This window comes from Erpetoichthys calabaricus, chromosome 15 (genome assembly GCF_900747795.2).
Source record: "Erpetoichthys calabaricus chromosome 15, fErpCal1.3, whole genome shotgun sequence".
NCBI lineage: Eukaryota > Metazoa > Chordata > Cladistia > Polypteriformes > Polypteridae > Erpetoichthys > Erpetoichthys calabaricus.
Window position 1 is genome coordinate 25,432,377 of NC_041408.2, and position 16,210 is coordinate 25,448,586.

The 16,210-nt window shown below is 35.6% G+C and overlaps 1 protein-coding gene across 3 annotated transcripts in view; it reads right to left on the minus strand.

The window, feature by feature from the left end:
• Window positions 1-1,329: 1,329 nt before the first annotated feature.
• The window catches only part of tasp1 (taspase, threonine aspartase, 1), a 145,175-nt gene continuing 130,294 nt past the window's right edge, over window positions 1,330-16,210 (minus strand). For 2 of the 3 annotated variants that reach the window (XM_028820567.2, XM_028820566.2), the window contains exon 14: window positions 3,421-4,522. In XM_028820567.2, the coding sequence (XP_028676400.1) occupies window positions 4,430-4,522 (93 nt within the window). In that variant the 3' untranslated portion in view covers window positions 3,421-4,429. Of the gene's footprint in view, window positions 2,896-3,420; window positions 4,523-16,210 lie in introns of those variants that run through there. The other variant, XR_007933617.1, reaches the window with a different exon arrangement.

The window sequence follows — 16,210 nt, forward strand, 5'->3', positions numbered from 1 at the left end:
GGAGGTTACTATTATAGTAATTTATGTGCTCAAAGCAAAGCTTCTGAACACTCAAGCCATTGAAAATTTGTTTAAGCTGAGAAATTGATGTACATTTAATATTTACACACAGAACACAACACTCCTTGCAATTGGAGATTTTTTTGGCTAATGAGTGTTACATGCACAATGTACTTTATATTGCCAACATGTCTACATGATCAATATCTGAGCATTTTAAACAAATGCTGAATGTCTAGTTATCAACACTTCGATGAAAAGACAAACAATCCTTTATCGTTCCCGATCTGCAATACACAGTTAACTTCTCATCACATCAACAAAAGACATGGGGCCCTTGACTATTAGATCGTTTTTATATACAAAGTATAACTAAGTCTGTTATCTGAGTCGGTCTAAGAAAAGATTGGAATTATCAGGGCAAAAAAATCTTCATGCAAAATATACATGCTAAGTAAGAGTCTTCTTCCTTTTAATATTCAGACAAACTCCAAAATACATAGTGCATGTCAATATACGCACATAAACATAAATACTTGCATACACACAAAATAGCCCTCCACCTTGTTCTGAAACAATTTTGATAACCTCAACGCACTACCAGAGCCTTCAAGAAAATTAAATGTTGTCTTTGGAAGCACTTCATCATCGCCAGGCTAATACAGTGGAGTACTTTAAAAAACTGCTGAAAACACATTACTTTAACATGGCTTTTTGATAATTTCACCTTCATTTAATCCTGATACTCTGTATATTCAATTCATTATAATAACTATTCATGGTGGCTCTAAAATCCGTACTAACCCCTACTCTCTCTTCTGTTTCTTTTCCCGGTTTTCTGTGGTGGCGACCTGCGCCACCACCACCTAATCAAACCACTGTGATGTTCCTACATTGATGGATTAAAAGCCAGAAGTCTACATGACCATCATCATCAAGTCCCTCCATGAGAACCCTAAATACAAAGTGGACTGTTTCATTTATGTTAGGTAGAATGCCCAGAGGGGGCTGGGCGGTCTCATGGCCTGGAACCCCTACAGATTTTATTTTTTCTCTCCAGCCGTCTGGAGTTTTTTTTGTTTTTTCTGTCCTCCCTGGCCATCGGACCTTACTCTTATTCTATGTTAATTAGTGTTGTCTTATTCTAATTCTTACTTTGTCTTTTATTTCTCTTTTCTTCAATATGTAAAGCACTTTGAGCTACATTATTTGTATGAAAATGTGCTATATAAATAAATGTTGTTGTTGTTGTTGTTGTATCTGTTAAGCTTAGAAACACTTTATAAAAGCAGTGTTAAACTCACAAAGAGAAATGCACCCTTAATATATAAATATAAACACTACCCAAGATAAACACAAAACTACTCTATTCCAGTGGAGACAATTATTTTAATTGTGCATCATTCAGAGATCATTTGTACATACACCCATTTCATTGACTTTTCAAAGTCTATTTTTACTGTGCATCACTGGCCAGTGTGTAATTTCTTTAGAGACTATAAATCTACTGCAGCCCGCAATCATGATTATAAGGTGTAAAAGACTCTCCGGCTTCTGGGTTGCAGCCAGCTGTCTGCATGGTCTGCCTGATACAGACAAACATTTAGCAGAAGTCTTTCTTGTTCTTCATTAGCAACAATGGACACATAAGGATGGCATCATAGCTTTTAGAAGAAAAATGAAAATAAACAAAATGCCTTAACTGCGTAAAAGAATTATGGCAGGCAAATTTTCAAAAAAGACAGACAATGCAGCTTCATAAATGACACATTGTGGTGTCTGTCTACCTTCAACTACCCCAAGAATGGATAAGGAGCTTTAAAAGGCTAATATAATTGAATATGGTGGATATCCCTAACTCAGAGAGACTGCAGAAAATCTGGAGTGTATTGCCTCACATTCTGGCTGTTATTTTCCAAATAAAGTGTTTTCTTTATTAGAAACTAATTCTGCTCCATCCATATATTGAAACACCCTATTCCCCTGTTCCTGTATGCACCATGGCTCAACCAGAAATTACTCACTAGGTTTGCAATTGTCTACCACTTCAGTTTCTAACTCATTTAGCCAGGATGGGTCACATAATTTAACTACAAACATTAGTTCACATTTTAATATAATATTTTTAAAAATTAAGTGACTGACCTCTCCAACAGAGTGAGCCGCCATATTAAAATACGCACCTACCTATTCTAAGTTCATTGTTAAAAAAAATAAATAAATAAATAAATACATAAATAAAATTCAAGAATGACAGTATGCCTATACAATAACAGTAAGAATGTAAGAGATGCTTTACTTGCGTTTTTTATGAAATGGGCACACTATGAACTGAGCTATTATTTGCATTGTACCTGCAAAAAAAGAGTGCAAGTGCAAAGGAAAAACATTCATTACAAACTATTTCCTACACTGCAATAAGATTTTTTTACCCATTACATCAGATCTTGGAGGCAACACTTTCTACTGCAAGTGGAATACGGTTAGAAAATTTAAGTACAAAGCACGCAGCATCCTAAGAAGAATAAACATTAATGGCAGGGCTTCATTCTTTACAACTGCAGTTTTCAGGGAACATGTAGTGTCGTCAGTCAAGGGTAAGACAAGTCAAGATCAAATGTTGGCGTGCCAACTAGGCAACACCATTTACTCCAAAACAGTAAATTTGCTCAAATTAACAAACACACAGTGGAGCGACAATAAAACAGAAGCAAAATGTGGCCTTAGGCTGTAGTTTAATGGCTCTAGAGAATGAACAGGCTTCAGGGTCAGAAGATCCGTGGCATGTGTGGCTCACTCCTGAGTGAGATGCCTTCTTTTGGGAATGCCCTGGTTCTATAGCTCATCAACCAGAAGGGACTAAGTCAGTCGCCCTCAGTGAACATCTTCTCAGAGCTGTCGGTACAAAATGAAACATTAGAGTCAGGGACTCTGCCCCCTGGTCTCCCATGGTGGTAGTGCTTACCTCTGAAAATCGAAGAAGGTGCCACTGACACACGTGTGACAGTAGCTACACATTCCTTTGAACTTATTAATTACTAATTGCATACAAATCAATATTTAAGATATTATCATGCTTGTTCTTTTTGTTAGTTTTTCGTAGCAGAAAAGAATGCTAAATAATATTGGAAATTAACAGCTGTCACATATAGCATAGTTTGTTTCCTGGGGACCATTGTAAAGAGTACATGAGGAATGAGTTGCATGCTACACACAACAGTCTAACATCTCATCACATCTACCTTCAGCCAAGGACACTTCGACCCTGAAGAGCAGCAATGTCACCCAAGCCTCATCTCTTCCAGTCCATCTAGCATTGAACTGTGTGATACCAGCTCTCCAACATAAGTTGTGATCAGCACCTCAAACCTTCCAGATGATTTGTCTGAACTACTTTTCAGGTCACACACTTTATAAAGCTGTAGTGCAAGAAGTTTTATTTATTTAAACTTATAAAAAAAATTGAAACAAATTAAAAACAGAATTAATTCAAACATATCATCTGAGTACAAACCAATTTAGCTTAATTCATTAAAGAAAAAATGGAGTAAAATTTAAATAACCTTGTTATTAAGTTGCATGCCATCATTACCATAAATAATTTTGATTAAGCAGACCAAACACTTTGACAACTACTACTATTTCTTTACATCTCTAAGTGCCTGTCCAAAAATACTGGCAGTATGCCAGTTAGGTGAGATTAGCTAAATCAAGAAAAAATGTTTACAATGAAAAGCTAATTTATATAAGTTTGCTGCCAACTTGAAATTAAAAACTGAAATGCAAAATAGAAGCTGAAGAAATGTACAACTATGTGGCATTTATGATGAGAATTCTAAAATTTCAAAAAAGCAGAATATTTGCTGAAATATTTCATCCACTTCTATGGAAATATGTACATAACACTTTAAGCAATGTGAAAGATTACAATGAAATGTTCAAGTCGTTATTTAAAAAAATGATGAAAAAATATCCTTAAGACAACACAACAGTAAACCATGACTTGTTAATGTATTTTATGAAGCACCAAATAAGGATAACAAATGGTTGTCTTTTTGTATACTCAAATATAAACACCTTTACTTCTGGACATGTTTAAATCAAATTAAGTGAGAATAATTTTGGCAATGAAAATACTTTAAGTGATTCTACTCAAATTTATCTACAGTTGAGCTAAGAGACACTAATAAATAAAAAACAAATTGGTTAGTTCCAATCATGTTTTACTTTTAAACAGCAGTTATAAACCATTCTGGTTCAATGTACAACATTATACTGTGTCTGTCATTTAAACAACCCTTTCAGTACAGATAAGATCAACAGAAGAACAAAAAAACACCTCAAGACCTAATGCTTGAAGTTGAATAAATATTTTGTACTCCTTAATGCTTCTAAGGATGACATTCTTTGGTGCCAGCCAGCTGGCTCCTTAATTTACTGATGTTCCAAGTCTGCAAACTCCTCCCTCAATGGCGAGAGACTGCCCAGCAACTGCTCCAGGAGGAAGTCTTGAAATGTGAGTCTGTAGAAAAACACAACGATTGAAGACTTAGATTTAGGGAAGAGTGAGCAGACAAACAGAGCAGAAAAAATATTCCAAAGCTACCTAATGCTTCCAGCTAGCAAACAGCTCCTGGTTTCACTGGGCAACAGAGTGCAATACACAGAGTTCAGAGGTTGTATGCCAACCTTGAACTTTGTCACACTCCTCAGCCATAAGTCAGCAAGAAAAACGGGAACAAATGAACACGTGGTTGAAATGAAATTACATATGCAAGTCCAAGTCAATAATGGACGGAAACATCTATACACTTTGCAACTTAATTATTGACTTGTGATCAAACATTAATTAAAAAATGGACTTAAACATTCCATTACACTATCTACTTAACTGACACTGCAACAAAACACAGCTGCTCTCTGTCTTTCTTAAGTTACTTTTAACATGCAAGTATTTAAATTTCTTAGCTTCAACATTCTGCAATTACACAATTACTGTCAATTTACTTAGATACACATTTGCCTTTCTGTATTTTATTTTCTGAGTTGACAACAGGACATTTTACAAGATTTACAGGACCAATATTTCCCAGTTATATATTTTAGCCTGTTATTCGGTATAATAATCTGGGGCACTCTTTCAACATTTTGTGGTGAATCTATTTCCATTCAGCAGGGGACAAACCCAGAATTTTGAGGTGAAAGCACAAATCTCCCACCTGCATCATTGGTAGAAAGACAGGACTGAGGACAGGAGATAATTTCTCTGCTAAAAAGAAACCGGCTAAGGAGTCTTAAGCAAGTAGTGCCAAAATACAGGCTGAAAAACCATAATGAGAAACAGATAAAAGGTGTGTGGTGACTTAAACAGCAACAATGAAACCAACACACCTGGAAGAGGTCAAAGCTAAATTTAAAAAAGAATGGAATATTTTCATTACATCCAGCATAAATAATAAATTAATTAGGGACATTAGGTATACTTAAATAGGTATATATTAAGTAGGGTTCCATGGTATACCAGTATTGGAGAAGTACAAAAAAAAATATGGTACCAGCACTTTTGGATATTTGGTATCAGATGTAAACATCAGTTTTCCTCTTAATAGCCCTCTTCCCTCATCATCCATTATTGCATTTGTGGAAAAACAATCACTTCACTGACTTGATAAAACAAAACTACACAGTCTGAGGTGATCAAAACTTCATGGGGAAACTCTTATTAATTTTCATGAGGAAACCGCCTCCACATTGCTTCGACAGATCAGGACTTCACAGGGAACAATCACTATTTATTATTTAAAGTGATCAGGACTTCATGGCTATCAAGAGGTAAACGGCTTGTAGTGCAGCACTATGCACCAGGGAAGCAAGGGGTTTTGGAGTTATCCATTATTTGCTTTTGAACCATTTTTAGTATCGGTGTGGAGGTCCAAAAGCTGGTATCAATACAAAAGCCAACATTTCAATATCAATCCAACATTAACACACATACACACAAACACTTGCAAGATTAGTTTACTGAAGCATGAACAGAAGAAGAGTTCAGAGAAGACAAGATAAGTAGTCAAAGCACCATTCCAGACAGGAATTAAATATTTTTATGCGGAAAGCAGCTTGAGTACTGTGACTACATCAGGAGGCATGCAACATTATGTTTTGAAAAAGCTGTATCAATGATTATCTTTTAGAAAACTCCACTTACATGGATCATAAAAAAAGCAAATAGCATTTGACTTTTACAATAACAATAAAAAAAGAGATAAAGCTCAAAACAAATTAATTATGGGACAAGGTCTAAGTAGATGCTAGCTGAAGTGGTCTTAAGGTGGCAGAGATGTAGACTGTGGTATGCTGACTGTATGGATTTTTCCCTTTTGGTCTTTTCCAATGGAGACAAGGCTCTGCCAGGAATATGAACATCCAGATGCCGTGCTTTGTTTTTGTAAACCTTGAGTGCAGATGTTTAATAAAAATTATTAAAACAATTCTAAAATATGACAAAACATCTAAAGCAACAGTAATTAAGCACATGTATTTTCTAGAAATGGTAAAATAAATGTGAGTACTAGCAGGCAATAAAGAAATTCTACAATTTTTAAGAAATAACTTAATGAATGTGCCAGCAGGACTCATTCTTTAAACAGATCTCGCCAGTCTGCAAACTGGCAAGCAGTCAGCTCACAATTATGTTGTGAAATCCGATAACTCTTCAAACACAGCAGGCATTTGTAAAACTGAAAAAGGAATCCTTGTTATGTTTAAGAAGTTTCAAAATGACAAACTATGCTATGAAGTTTGAGCCCAAAAACACAATATAGACAAAAGAATTTTGATACTTCTGTTTGCAGCTTTTTCAGACCAATTTTAAATCACATGGAGTAAAATACCAAGACATCTTTCTGACTACTGCACAGTTCATTAAATGCAAACCAGAAAATAGATTCAATCACGTAAACAATACAAAATAAAACACAAAATATGCATCAGCATGTGTCACCTGCATAACATTCATGGCTATAATGACCATATAAAATGCTGTGCTATTATTATTTCTTCATATCTTATTCTTTGTGTCTGAAGCAGGATATACTGTATTCTGCCCATTTTACTAATCTGTGCTTGGCAATGTATTTCACGCAGATCAAACAGAAGTATAAAATTAGATGTTAACCTGACACTGGAAGCAAGGGTTAGGGTAAGTCTTATACTGAAAAATGCACATCTCAACAATCTTTAGCATGGTCTCCTGAAGCTCTGATTAACTTATTTTATTGTTGGTAAAAACCAAAGGAAATACACACAGCACAAATAACATACTTTGAAAGGTTCTGTTTACTGATTGATTAAAGGAGAAGAGGAGCAGAGGCAATTACATAGAACAACACCTTGTAGTGGTTTGTCCTTTATTAAATTCCTAGCATCTGTGATCTCAAGGAGGTTGATGTTGACTGGTGATTGTGAACTGTCCTAAAATTCTCAAGAGTGATTGGCAGCACACTATAAGAGCGGATTCCCCGCTTTTGTCCATTGAATTATTATTATTATTATTGCTGTCATGACTTTAGTTCCTTTTGACCTTGATCAGAAAAAGCATGTTTAAAAAAATGAACTGAAATGCAAAATTTTTGGAGAGTACAGTTGTCATCTGTATTTACTGTACATAGATAAGAATGCCAGTAAAATGCTTGTGTGCTTTGTTTTCTTAGTCATGGCTACAATTTCTTGGGGTGGGTCACTGGAGAGTCAGCAGGAATCTGTCATGAAGGAAATACAAGATTGCTGCAGGGCAGGATACAATCAGACTTCCACAATTACAATGTTCATCAACTTTTGGCACTGGTTTCACACAAAAATTACACACCATCTCTGAGTACACTCTGATTTCAAATCTTTCTAACATGCAGCAGCAAATTAAGAAAATAATTCTAGTTTAAAAGGCATCCATGACTATTTTTCTTAAAGTCCTTAACTTGAGATTCCCTGAGAAGGTGTCCTTACTAACACGTCCACAGAATTAATTCACTTATTCACTCACATGAGGCAGCAACATATACCTGTTGTAGTATTCATATTGTGTCTTGATCCTCAATGCCATCTTCATAAAAACTACATCTCATTGTCCATAACTAAGGAATATTACCCTTTTTTGTTAAATCTTCTTTAGATAGATACTGAAGTAAAATATGCAAACTAAAATATTCTTATAAAAATATACTACTATGAACAGTAGGAAAATGTACTCAACGGCATTAACCAGCTGCTTTATTCAGTACATCACCACAACTGCAGTAAAATACTATAAGATACATTTCGTTCTTTTAACACCATAGGTTGGGAGTGGGCATTTTTTCATGGAAATGATGCATACATTTTTTTTAACACGTGAGCTTTGAAAACCATACAAGAGAGACAAGATGACCAAAACCTGATACTGTTCGTCTCCATATGATTGGTAAACATACTGTAAATACAGTCTTATTTCACTGTTTTGGGATGCAAGATATACATGTGCTTTCTAATCAACAATAATTAAGCAGACAGACCTTCTGTCACTTCTGCTGTGGGCAAAGAGCTCACTCTTCACCAGGATGTGTTTTTTCCACTATGGCAGCCTGTGGTGTGCTGCTGGTGTCCATTTGTATTAATAATAAACTTTTGCAGTCCAGGCCTTTGAGTCTGAGCCCCATAAAGGATACTTAACAGATGTCCAGTTCAGAAAATATTTTTTCAACAGCTAATAACATAAGGAGAAAGCCCTTTGTTCTTTTCTATTTTTAAATTTGGCCCAGAGGATTACACAGTCTCTCGTGACTGTGACCTTTTAAGTTAAATGGCTTTCCCTTGATAGAAACAGTCAAGTTAAAGTTGAAATTGCACTGGAAACATAAACCTATGTAAGCAGATGTACCAACACAGAATCTTAGGCATTTTCATCTGATCCTTGTAAATAAAAATCTACAGAAGAGAGCTGACCTTGAACTTTTTTTTGTTGTTTTTGCTTTTACGACAGGTCTTCATATAAAGTATCAGACTGTTAACTGTTACTAAATCTGCCAAAAAACACAAACAACAACAATGCAGAGAAACATTTTTTCCCCACTCATATCTTGCTTTGCAATTGGGCGCTGCAAAGAGCTGGAGCCTATCTCACCAACTCTTGGCACAAGGCAGGAAACAATCCTGGCCAAGATGTGCAGTTCAATACTGGACAATCCTGGATGGATGGATGGATGGATGGATAGGTAGACAGACAGACTCACTCTGCAAAATCTACTCATAGCAAATGGGCTATGGTTCGAACTCAGTCTTCCCTGAAGTACTTCTTTCCATTTAATTTTCTGTTTTATCTTGCTTTACATTGCAACTAAAATCAAACATAACCTTAGCCTTATAATCAGGCTAAATCAATAAAATACTGAACATAATACCAGTATAATTTTTCATTATTTTATGAACAAGCTATAAAATGCAAATATATTCTTTTTTGAGTTTTTCTGCTCAGATTAAATTGTGGCATTGCAATTTTGAAATAAAGGAAATTACATTTATGGTATACTGGCTGTACACCTTCTTCTCACTGAACCTGATTTACAAGTCCCTTTGAATGAAGGACTAGCTGCTCTAAATAAATAATGGCAAATCTAATTGCCTGGCCTGTAAGCTTTTAATTCTTACACATGGCAGATGCATGAAGACAATTTCAGAAATTCTCTTTGAAATGACCAAGTAATACTATAATATTACTATAATTTTAATATATTTATAAAATTGCACGACTCAGGTAACACAATTTACAAAAATAATATACAAGGAATCATAACTGATTTTATTAAATAAAATATCTAAAGTACTCTGACAAAACACAAAAAATACTTTAACTAGACAAAGAAATAATTGGCCCCATTTGCAGGACTCAACAGATGACAAACAGAATTGTCCATACAAAAATAATAATAAATAGAAATCATCATCTCTCATTTTTCTTAACTTTCATTTTATCATATCTGTCACCATGATAAATGTAAGTATGGGACACTCGCATTGATACCAGGCAAATATTTAATAACAGATATAATAAAATAATTAAAATATTGCAATCCTGTTCCAAGGTACAGTATTTATTACAAATCCTTTCTTGTTGCTTGACTCTCTACAGCTTCATAACCTACTTCTTGTCAAAGGCAATTAATTTTGAAGATAAAAATATCATCAGAGGATTCCACAAATAAAACCTATCTGCAAAACATCCAGCAGAATCTGACTTCTAAATATGAATAACTTTAATGTATCAGGTATACTTTCTGTCATTAACGTCTATGATTTGATCAAAGTCTCCTACAGAAGCTTAAAAGATTCATAATTTCCACATGGTACCAAACAGATTTAACAAAGGGACTTGGGTTAACCACTGAAGCTTCAAACAAAAAAAAAAAAATAAAAAAAACACACAAATAACAAAAAGAAAAAATGTTAAAAAATATTTTAGTACCAACAAAAAGAAAATGCTGTAAAGCTAAATGAAAAGAATTTAGCCTATACTGAATGAACAACATCATTGTGCCATTTGCAATATAACAAATTAATGAAGTAGATATTAGTATGGCATGCTAAAATATTTTCTCTGTTCAACAGTCTTCACCTCTTGAAATGAAAAGCACTAAATAAAGTGAATATAGTCTATACATTATAAATTGTGAAAGTTCTGTATATAGAAAATCAGTAGTCTGTCAAGATTCTGAAGTCATTATAGAATCAACAGGGACCATTGACAATTCTATTTTACTGCACAGGCTAGAAAATGATGTTGGGCTTACAGGCACTGTGCTCACTTGGTTCAGTTCTTATTTATCAGATCAATTCCAATATGTACAGAAATGTGCAGACAGTACTCCATCATTATACACAGAAGTGAGATATGGTGTCTCGCAGGGCTCAGTACTGGGACCTTTACTGTTTTCACTTCACCTGCTTCCACTGGGATCTATCATTAGAAAACATAATGTTAATTTTCACTCGTATGCAGATGATACCCTTCTTTTAGATCAAATGAAGTTTCTCCAATGTTGTCTTTAATTAATTGTGTTAATGAATTAAAGGAGTGGATGGATGAGAACTACCTATCATTAAACACTGATAAAACAGAGATGTTAATTATTGGAGGGAATGACGCTGATCACAACAATATTTTGTCATCATTTAAATCAGTTGGAATCACCATTAATTTTACTGAATCAGCCTGCAATCTAGGAGTTATCTTTGACTCTAGCATGTCATTTAAAATGCACATTACAAAGTTTTCCAAATCATGTTTCTTCCATATAAAAATGTTAAGAAATTAAGGTGCTTTCCAAATCAACAGGATTCTGAGAAATTAATTCATGCATTTATTTCTAGTAGGATTGACAACTGCAATGTGGTGTTTACTGGATGTTCAAACTGTTCTTTATACAGCCTCCAGTTAATCCAACATGCTGCTACAAGAATTATTACAAGAACAAGAAAATATGAACACATAACTCCAGTTCTTAAATCCTTACACTGGCTCCCGGTTAAGTTTAGGGCAGATTTAAAAATCCTCCTTTTAACATATAAAGCCTTAAATGGTCAAGGTCCGGCTTAGTTGTCTGAACTTATCATGACTTACAAACCAGAGCACACATTAAGATCTCAAGATGCCGGTGAGCTTATGATTCTAAGAATTAATAAAATAACAGCGGGAGGTCGAGCTTTTAGTTACAAGGCCCTGAACTGTGGAATGGTCTGCCTGCTACTATAAGAGATGCCCCTTCGGTCTCAGCTTTTAAATCCCGACTGCAGACTCACTACTTCAGTTTAGCATATCCTGACTAGAGCTGCTGATTAACTGTACAGACTGCATCTCCGTTGTTAGTCATTTGCACTAAAACATAACATGATAGTTATAATTTGTTACTAACCCTCACCTATTCTGTTTCTCTTCTTGATACTCAAATGTGGCACTTGGTGCCACGGCCCACCTGCCAAGTTGTTTTGCCTGCCTAAGGTAGTCATCCCTGATGGAGGATCACAGGAATCGTCGGGTAGATGGGTCCTTTCATCGGATTGGCTGGCCCAGCGCTGTCTTAGCTGCAGAATGGCCAATTGGGGGAGGCAGCTTGATGGCTGAGGTCTCCAGGACTCTAAACAAATCCTAATCAATTTTGCTCCGTACTTGTAATATTTTTATTTTTATAGTATACTGAGGATTACCTGTGTTCTGTTCTGTGTATTTTATTGTATTTACCCCCTTCTTTTTGAGACCCACTGCACGCCCAACCTACCTGGAAAGGGGTCTCTCTTTGAACTGTCTTTCCCAAGGTTTCTTCCATTTTTTCCTTACAAGGGTTTTTTGGGGAGTTTTTTCCTTGTCTTCTTAGAGAGTCAAGGCTGGGGGGCTGTCAAGAGGCAGGGCCTGTTAAAGCCAATTGCGGCACTTCTTGTGTGATTTTGGGCTATACAAAAATAAATTGCATTGTATTTTTTATTTTGCGAACAGTCCACTAATGGCTACAGCATGGAACAAGTGGCTGAAACTACCACCAAGAAGAAGAACAAAAAGGGAGAGAGATGTACTGTAACCATCTGATTGTATTTGTTATAATCAAGCTCTTATACTTATTCTTTAAGATTAATTTTTTTTAAACCAACAAATCTATCGCTTCATTAAACCAACCTCTAATTATAAAATGTTCACTTTACAATGCAACCATTTAAAACTTCGACAGTAAACACAGTAAAATGAAATAATGGTAAATGAGGATGAACTTTCCAACACCATATTACATTTTGATGTTTGGAAATGCTTTACTGTAAACTCTTCAAACAGCCTATCCAATTCAGGATCAATGTAATGCTGCATCTGTAAGGCAGCAGTATTAGACACTGCACAGCCCAGTAACCCAACCTAATTGTTTTGTTATGAAAAAACATTTAGATACAGCACAGCATATGTCTAATTTCATACAACATGAATCCTGTAGATGTCTACCAATAGACTGGTGTATCAAACATATAAGGATTCTACCTGGAGTACAAAGCTACCAGAACTAAGCCTTAATTGAACAAACGAATAACAAGAAACATATGCATGTCCTACCCTGGAAGTTAAATCCATTGTACTGCCTCTCATTTGCATAAACCAGTATATAAGCTTAAAAAGAAAAGGAAAACAAAGCTGTAAACATCCTCATACTACTTTATCAATGGTCTTTTTTCAGAAGGGCTTGCTTCACCTTTGGACTGTTTTCAAGTTCTGTTTTCAAATGCATTATTAATTATACATTTTTTTCTTGTATTTTTTTTAATATAGCCACATTCATATTTTTACCTCCTTACAAGATTTCTAACTATGGATTAGCTTGATCATTGGTTAAAATTTGTATTTACTGAAGTTCTGCTCTACTAACCACATTTCAATATCCTATCCAGTCTGACACAAATATAACCTAGCATTCAAGTTAAAAGTACATAAAGTATTAAATGACAGTTAGGGACAGTCACATTATTATATTGAGATCTGGAAGATGTACTACTGGTAATATTTACTCTGGAAAGGATTGAAGTATAAAGACTCATGGTCAAGAGCCTATAATAGCAGTGTATTGTTAATCTATTCTCTCACAGGCTTTCTGTTTCCCTTTATCATTAAAAATATATTTGTATATATGTTTGAATGTCAGTATATCCTCTTTAATAAAATCCCTTTGTGCGTCCAGGTGTCCGTGTGTGTGTCTTCTAGTGAAGTGCGCATGCGTGGGGCTTCTGGTGAAGTGCGCATGCGCGGGGCATGGTGCGATGCGTGATATTACTGTCAGATAAAGTTAGAGGCGTTTTACGGAAATACAAACCAGTATTACTGCGAGAGGAAATTAAAGGTACACAATACAGTGACGTATATTACAGCCACATACAAGCCAGTATTACTGTCAGAGGAGATTAAAGGAATATTACCGACGTGCACGCCTGTATTAAAGCCAGAGAAAATTAAAGGTATATTACGGACGTACAAGCCAGTGGATGTACAAGACAGTATTACTGTCACAGAAAATTAAAGACACACAATACATGGCGGCAGCCCACGAAGAATGGTCAGCTCAGCAAATAAACATCAACAAAAGAAAGGCTGAAAGAAAGAAAAATACGACCAACAAAAAGAATGAGGTCAAAGTCCCTTGCCATTTAATATAGACTGTTCCTACTAATGTTTATGCACCACTGTTCTAGCGCCCGTTATTGTAACGGGCTAAATGACTAGTATGTATATAAACACACTTTAATTTAAAATGTATGTGTGTTGTAAAATAAAACACAGGAAACAGAAAAAGATTTAGGGCACCTGTCTTGATCTCTGCTTACTATTGGCAAAACTGTAAAAGGTTTGAAAATACATAAAACAGTAAGACATTTTCTTAGACACGAGTCTGTACATTGACTGACTCTATGTTGCAAGGCTGGGCTTTATAAGTCTGCTGGGTTGGATGAGAAGGGCTTAAGAGGAGGAGTTGGAAATGATGGCTCCTTGGCATTCGGAGCTTCTGGTCTTCAGATGAAGAACAACATGTGAATAACAGTGCCCCCTCTCAACTGAAAGTGGAACTGAGTCAATACAAAAGCCCTTAGAATGCCCCCTATTCACATGTGCATAAATAAACACATGGTAAATATGTATGCCACTATGTGAATGTGGATGTGTGTGTGTGAATGAGATTTGCGATAGACTGGCATCATGTGTGGGTCTGTTCTGTACCTTGCATCCAGGTTTTTTCCAGGATAGGCTTTGGTCCTCTGTGCCACCTGAACTGGATTAAGCAGTTTTCATTATGTTATGTTTTTTTTTTTGTTTTTTTTTTATATATAAACACACATACACATTCCATGTACATTGTCATGCATGCACATCTGTGGATCACCCTCAGGGCTCCTCTAAGGTACCGCATGTGATACCAGCACGGGTCGAGAGAGGGCGCTGTCATTAATCATGTCCCCTCCTATTCCTCCCAGAGCAGTGAGAAGACATCCAGTAAGGGTACATGACTCCACCTCTTCCAGTTTCCCACCTCTAAACCACAGAGACAACAGAAGGAGGCATCACTCTGTGAACAGACTACAACAGCAGACAGAGCTCCTGTGCATTTGACTTAAACAAACGACGACACGACTGGGGCTACTTTTTGTTTGATTTTTTTCGTTGTCTCTACACCAATGGACGCTTGTTTTTTCCTTCTTATTTAAGAAGCAAATTGGGATGACCAAGTCAGTAACCCAACATTTCTTTGCTTGAGAGTTTTACTTCCTCACTTGTCCTCAACACACATAAACACCTATAAAGTGACAGTATTTATTATAAGCACTGCAGAAAATGTACTACAGTATACATGTAAAGTCATCAGACTCTGTCTGGGTTGGTGCAGATCAGGTTGCATTGTAAGCACAACATTTCTCAAACAGAAACTTTTGATTTAGAACTAATGTGCATATTACTAAAGTATTTTCAAAAATAGCTTACATTTTTAGTAATAGCAGCAGGTTATTTTCTATACCCTGTCCTCCTGTGCTGCTAGATAAACTTTCATCTAAACAATCTGTTTGAGCTCTAAACACTGGACTTTTCCTTTAAGTCTTGGCCTTGCTCTGTCTGCTTAGACCTTTGTAGGACTGTGGCACTCTAGCACTCACTTCTGCAATTTCTCTTGTTCTTGTAAAAAGGCTAAATATTACAATAAAGCAAAGAAATGATTAATCTTTTCTTCACTTCTGAGAAAATGTAAATAATATTGGACAGATTCAAGTGGAAACTGTCTACAGTACCAAATAACCACTTCACATTGGTTTACAATTGTAATAGCTGCAAAGATATACAATATATAGGCTTTATTTGATACATTTAAATATCTGTACAAAAATCCATCACTTCCACCTGCTATGTCTAATGCAGGGTTGTGATACCATGACTATTAAGATGTAAAATAAGGTTTTTTTCAAGTGCATTCAAGAAATAAACTACAAAAATGGACAAACTGAAGGCAAAGTAGAAGACTGTAATTTAGACTTTTTCATATAGAATGCTTCAATTTAGATACAGCAGGGCAAATGGTCATTTAATCTAAACAGATCAATAATTGACCTAATTTTCTGAAGTCAGCCCCTCAAATATAATGATAAAAACCACACCATCCAGGTGGTCTATCAA